The sequence below is a fragment of the Trypanosoma grayi genome, assembly GCF_000691245.1.
Source record: "Trypanosoma grayi strain ANR4 Tgr_396_V1, whole genome shotgun sequence".
Classification (NCBI taxonomy): Eukaryota; Euglenozoa; class Kinetoplastea; order Trypanosomatida; family Trypanosomatidae; genus Trypanosoma; species Trypanosoma grayi.
The window spans coordinates 8,549-15,311 of record NW_008826015.1 but is presented as its reverse complement, the minus strand read 5'-3'; the positions used below and the strand labels follow the sequence as shown (position 1 = coordinate 15,311).

Below are 6,763 nucleotides of genomic sequence, written 5' to 3'. Positions count from 1 at the left end.
ATATATATATATATATATATTACGATAGAGAAAACAAAAAAAAATGTCACAGATGCACTCGGATGCGGCTGCCATTTACGTTGAGGCGTGCAACCGCGAACACGCGGAGTGCGCACTGGAGCTGGTGTATGCCTTTGAAAACAATGAGAAGGAAGTCTCCCTCTCCGACCGCGCTGTGCACCTCAACGACATCGACGTGAGCTGCATCGCCGAGGCGCTGCGCATCACGACGCACCCGCTGCGCGTGCTGAACATTGAGGGCAACGCCTTTGGTCTGCCGGGCCTCCAGGCGCTGCTTGAGGCGGTCGAGGAGAACCCCGGCATCGTGCGCGAGCTGCGACTGGGCCGCAACAAGCTAAAGGACCAGGCAGCGGTGGTCATTGGGCACACGCTCTCGCGCGACGGCTGCGGCCTAAAGGTGCTCGACCTCTCAGAGAACGAAATCACGAATCTCGGCGTCATCCCCATCGCCGCTGCACTTGCCAATGAGTCGTGCGACATCGTGGAGCTCTCGTTCCACAATAACAAGATCGAGGCGGACGCTGCGACCTTTTTAGGCCAGGCGATACGGCAGGCGGGGAAGCTAAAGCACCTGCACCTCGGCTACAACGCTATCCGCGACACCGGTGCCGCGCAGTTCGCGCAGTGCATCCCTGTGACAGTCAGCTTGTCGACACTCGACCTCACCGCCAACCGCATCGGCCCCAGCGGCGGCAAGGAGTTGGCTCGCGCGCTCATGACGAGCACGTGCAATATTCAGCGCCTTAATTTGCGTCACAATCTCTTTGACAGTGAGACAATCGAGATGTATGCGGAAGTACTTCAGCGCAACACTTCGCTCATCCAGCTGTTCCTCGGTTTCATGAACCCAACGCCGGACTCTGCGGCGGTGGTACTCTCCGCACTGCGCGCTAACCGAACCTTGCTGCTGCTCGACATCTACGGATGGAAGCTGCACCCGGAGAGTGTGTGGGAAATCATCGACAGCATACAAAAATCAAATAATACTCTGGCAGCGATAGTAACAGACGCCTGTCAGCCCATCGCAAAGTACATCGACGACGGGAACGAGGAACGAGATGAGCGTGGGCAGCACCCAATTTACGTTGGCCCCGACGATCGCGACGCCTATGTTGCAACAACGAGTCTTCGCCGGTTCTCGCGAGCACAGTCGCGGCGCCACTCACGGGCTTCTTCCCGTGGCGCAATGTCGTCACGCACCGGGAGCCCGTCACACCGACGCCAGCATGAACGCTCTCATTCTCACAAAGACTCTGATACGCACTCGCGTCACTCGTCACGGGGCCCACAGGAGCATAACTACTCCTTCCCGCAGAATGACTCGGTGCAGAAGGCAGTGCAGCAGCAGCAGCAGCCACCGCCGCCGCCGCCGCCGCCGCCGCCGTCGATGCGGGAGGAGCAATACTACCAGAGAGAGTCTGGCGCATCACGCAACGGGGTAACGGAGGTATTGCTCCAGGAACTGTACCGATCCCAGTTAGATCAAAAGACAAGTGAGACCATCAGACGCATTGTTGAGCATCTGCAACAGGAGCTTGGTGAGCAGAGGCAGAGACAAAAGACACTTGAGGCACGCGTTGCCGCACTGGAACGGAGGAGAGAATGCTTATGTGGTAGCAATCCGCTGGGCTCAGCCGATCTGGGGATGGTGTCTCGAATTACCGGCAAGAACAGCGCCAGCAGCCCCCACGATCACGCCGAAGATGCCCCCACCAACCGTGACCCTAGCGGTCATGGCAACTATGCGAAGGGATCCAGGAGCTGTGCCAGTGGTGTTCGAACTCCGCCGCCCAACTTCACTGGACTCCAGCAGCAGGGGCAGTCTGTGCAGCAGCTGAGAAGCACAGAGCCTTTCCAACACGGGAGTATCTACGACGGCGACGGCTATAAGCGTACTCACTCTGCCAAGGATACCAGCGAGCAGCGCGGTTCCAGTGTCCATGAGAGGAATTATCGGCGCAGTGTCAGTGTCCACAGTGGTGGCACGTGTGGCGGGCCGGCGGAGCTTCCGCAAACCTGCCAAAACCGTACGGAAAGGTCGGAGCCACCGGCGGAGCCGTTGGAGCTGCCGAGGGAGCGCAAGCCCCCAGAGGTGTCGCTGCAGACGTCGACAAAACCGAATGATGGCTACCAGCCGCATTTGAGTCCCGCGCCGTTGAAGGACGCCAATCCGCCGAAGCGAAAGGGCTCCGTGCAGCGACTGTAGAGGCAGCAATGCTAATTGAAGCCAGGAAATGAGAAGGAGAATGAGGAAGAGGAGGAGGAGGTGGTGGTGGTGGTGGTGGTGATGGCAGTTCTTGCCTAGCAAGAAAAGAAAGGCAAGTATGCATTCGAACGCGCATGATACCAAGCGAGGAAAGAAAGAAAGAGATAGAGGAGGGACGACAAAGGTGCTGAGGAAAACATCAGTGCATCTATGAAACCCATTTGTTGGTAAAGAACATTTTTGTGCTCTTCTGCTGAGGTTGCAAGTGCAACCTGTGTGAATATTATTTATTTATAGAGTGTATTCCATCGAATGAGAGGTGTGTGGGGGAGGCTCCTCTTTACTGGGCGCGTTTCGCAGGTAAGCTTCAAGCTCCAACAAAGAAACGCACTAGGTTGGCTTTTATGATGCTGGCCTCTCGTCATTCAAGGACGAGTGATTTCCCTTTTGTTTTTTGCCATCTGATATATTGTAGTTTTTTCATTGCGCTTACGTGAATTATTTGTGTTCTTTTTCACATTGTCATCTTCTTTTTTTTTGGTTTTTGAACGTCAAAGGTCGATATCTCGTATTGCTTGAATTCACACCTTTCATTTTTTTTTTTGCGTAGTGAGATTAGGGTGGGGAATATGTCGTTATTTCTGTCGATACGGGAGCAGCTGGCCGGCAGAGGGCCTGCCCATGTTCGCGGGGTACCCCCCTGGGCGCAGTGCTCCTTGACGATCACGGCGGGTGAGTTGGTGCAGCTCAGAGAACTCAACACCCTCTCTGGTGATCAATCAAATTTGCTTAAACAAATCATGGCGGCCTGGGAACGTGGTGACCTCGCTTCACTGAACCGATGGCTACAGGATTGTGCCGCCTACTTTGATCCCAACAAACCGCATCTCTTAGTGTACTTCGTGGGACTCGGTGGCATTGACTTATTTGTAACCTTGCTCTGCGATGTGGGTTTTCCAGCACTCCTCAAAAAGCAGGCCGCACAGAAATCCGTCCCAAGTAACACTACAACCCAGGCCTCATGGCAACTCGTAAAGGCTATCACATTGATAATGCGCGTGCTGACGGAGTTGCTGGTGTGCCACAATGAGCTGGGGTGGTACTACTATGATCACTACCCTGGACTCTTTTTCCAGCTTCTGGAGTTCGCAAAGGTGCCGGATATGCGATTAACCGCCCTGGTGATGTTAGAACACTTATTCCTAAGTGTGGGTCCTGTGCTGGAAATATCGAAAGTACCCGTGTTGCAGGAGCTGATTCGTACCGATAATGACGCGACTCTTGCCATTTTGTGCCGTGTGATTGCACTGCTTATTGTACCAGGGGTGGTGCTGAATCAACGCGAGTCACCGCATCAACGTCTTCTCTTCCCAGAGTCTCTCCTACCGCTTCAACGCATTCAACGCGTGATTGACAGCAATGTGCTGTGGCTGATCGGTGAGAAGGACCTTGTCAAGCGGCTTGTCAAGCTATGTGAAGTACGCGGATCGAACGATGACCTCGGCCTGCATCGTATTGATCGGGCGACAGCCTTTTCGGGCATGCCCATGACGCAGCCGTTCCTCGACGAGTGGGCCACCACCGCAGTTGCGGCGCCGCTGGAGCCGGGCGGATCCATCCTCCCCAATACCCTTTTCGGTGGGTTAGACTTTGGTCCAATGGCACTTTCCGCCACGCGTGCGATGAGCCGCGGCAACGTTAATGACACTACAACACGGAACGATTGGCGTGGGGCTCGGGGTTACACACAGGGATTGTCGGGGGATGACATCGTGGAGACAGTGCTGGATAGGGCCCTTGGCACTTTTGCGGAGTCGTGGGCATTTGAAGACGGGACATCTGCTGCTTCCGTTGCTGCAGTCGGCTCGAATGTAGACTTCAGCTGGTTTGTGGGCTGCACCGACGCAAAGCAGCGATGGAGGCTGCGTGACTTGACGCTCCGTGAGGAGGTAGATGACAATCGCCCTCTCCTCTGTGGGTTTGGGCCGGTGACCAATAAGAGGGCCTGTGAAGCATTTCGTCAGCAGTGCCGCGATTTTGCTCATTTTCTCAATTCAGAGTCACGGGTATCCACCGTTTCCCACAGCCCGCAGGTAATCGTGGGCGCGCAGAGCGAAATTTTGTTTGTGCTCAACCTCATGTTGTCTACATTTTTCTTGGGGGATGTCTGGTGCACTTTGCGAGACTGCCACTGGATGGAGGCTGCCAAGAGATTCTACGATGCGGCTTTCGACCCAAGCGCCGCCGATCACTCCTTGTCGCCGTATCTAGAGCAGCTCCAGCAAGCAACAGAGCTACGCCAGCTCCCACGATTCCTCTCACCACACGAGAGTGGCGGTGCGGCAAACGAAGGGATGGAAGTATCTGAACATGGGGGACCTAATAACAACAGCAACAGTAACGATGATGCTTATGATAGTTATAATAGTGAGAGCGAGCACCGAAAGGAGCGATTGCTTCTGGCGGCGCACTCAGGCGAAGATACCGAGGCGTACATACGCCACAGTGCACACCACGGCGTCTCCGACGATGATGACATCTTTGATGACAAGGACCATCAACACGAACCGAACACAATTCGAAAACTCGAACTTCTGCGTGGTGTGCAGGAGTTTTGGAACGCACAGGGCCGGCATGAATGCGCCATGTTACACGAGGGCGACACACCCGAAAAATCGGCTCCACTTGCGATGAAGATCGCTATGACGCTGGTCGAGCGTACTGAAGACAGCTGTGTAGAGACATCTGCGTGCCACGCGCTTGAGGGGTACCTCCGCTGCTTCTCTTTCCCGTTAAAGGTGAAGGGCGTGCCGGGCTCGGCGCAAACGGTGGTAGGCAAAGTACTCATGCAGTCCATCCTCGAGCACCGTGTGTACAATGCGACGTATGTGCCTGGTGTTAGCGGCTCACTTTCCCCGTCAAAGCGCATCGACAGCTTTTTTGCACTCCTCGGCGAGCTCATTCGTTACCATCATGGCAACCTCACACTTTTGCAAGACTATGTGGTTGGATCGGTTAGCCTGTGTCACCTAAACAATCCTGCCGCGACGACTTCCTCACACGTGCGTCAGATCCACATAGCATCAGAGCATATGGAGCAGTTGCTGCGGATGCCGCCTTTGGATCGAGAAGAACACGAGCCGTTTGCAAAAGTCCTTCTGCGGCGTATTTCACGTCACGGGTGCGACACAAATCTCTTTGTGCGCAGCCTCATCCTTTCACTGACGCCAGGCCTACGCTCCACGATGAACTATGTGTGGAGGCCCGTGACACCGTCTACTGTGGATGCGAAAGAATCACTGGACAGCGTCGCCCGCATTGGGGACGTCGTGACAGGGCACCCGAATCGTCTAAACTACATTGCGAGGAACTCTAGGCGGTTTGTAACACTTCTGAGCGAGCGGCTACGGGGGACGGAGAGGAGCCTGCGCGAGGAAGAGGGTGTGACAGCAGAAGCAGCGTCCTCCGCCGACCCAGAACAAGATCCCTCTTCCTCCGCTTCAACACTCACGATGTGGGACGTGCTGCAAATACTTTTGCGCTCCCCACACCGCTCCCCGCTCGGGGAAAGGCCATTCCCTTGCTTGTTTAACGATTATGACCGAGCAATTGTCATGGGGGAAATTGAGCTACCACCCATCGGGCCCCCGTCGCACCTTGTAGTCCCGCTCTTCCCTGAGTTCACAGACACCGATGACGGTGGTCTAGGCACGCTCGCAGGGCTTGAGAAGGCGCTGCTGCAGGAACCCCATAGACTAGTGTACAGCATGCTTGGCCCATTGAACGCGGAACGAATTCAGAATGCCGGACGACTCTGTGTGGTTACTACGTGCGTCCTGGTGTTTGTTCGTGCTGCTCGCATGGGTGGGGCAAGTGCGGTACATGATATACTAAGAAAGCTCAAGCCTCTAGCGACAGTGAACTATGAAAAGTGGAAGAAGCAACGCGATGCGCCAGTGCAGTGTGCCAAGAGGCGGAACCGTCGTAGTAGGGGATCAGGAAACCGCAGCGGTCACCCTGCAGGTGAAAGTTCCTGCTTCTGCACGGCGAATGATGGGACATCGCGTTGTTCTGCTTTCCTCTTACACGGGCACTGCGCCCCGCTGAGCTCGAGCGAGCAATATTACCACCGATACGGGGGTTGCTTTTTCCGGAACATGTTTCGTCTTATGTGCGTCTGGGTGGGGCACTACGGCGCATGTCAGCGCTACGTTGAGACGCTCTTCTACTGCACCGAAGTTCCCTTTGCGGAGTCGAAGTGTGTGGTGCTATATTTAATGCGCGTGCTTCCGGACTACTTCTTGTAGAACATGTGTGTATGCCGTCAGTGAGGTGAAGTAGCAACAACAGAAGAGGAAAAAAAAAAGGATCTTCTGATGCAAAAAAAAAAGAAAAAAGGTAGGGATAACAGGGAAAGCGATGGTGAGTGACTGAGAGAAGGCATTGTGTTGGGAGTTGTGTAATGATACGTCTCTGGGCTTTGTGGCATCATCCTTGGATGAAATAAGACGGAGATGTCTGTTTTTTTTTTTTTTT

At 54.7% G+C, this 6,763-nt stretch overlaps 2 protein-coding genes across 2 annotated transcripts; both read left to right on the top strand.

Annotated features, from left to right (window-relative positions):
• Positions 1-52: 52 nt before the first annotated feature.
• Positions 53-2,227, top strand: DQ04_03961060 (hypothetical protein; the record flags this gene model as incomplete). Its single annotated transcript, XM_009313233.1, has 1 exon — positions 53-2,227. The coding sequence occupies one exon, from the start codon at positions 53-55 to the stop codon at positions 2,225-2,227; it is 2,175 nt and encodes a 724-aa protein (XP_009311508.1).
• A 629-nt stretch (positions 2,228-2,856) lies between these two features.
• DQ04_03961050 (hypothetical protein) lies at positions 2,857-6,534 on the top strand (the record flags this gene model as incomplete). The annotated part of the gene is made up of 1 exon (XM_009313232.1): positions 2,857-6,534. One exon carries the CDS (start codon positions 2,857-2,859, stop codon positions 6,532-6,534), a length of 3,678 nt encoding a protein of 1,225 aa, XP_009311507.1.
• Positions 6,535-6,763: the final 229 nt, after the last annotated feature.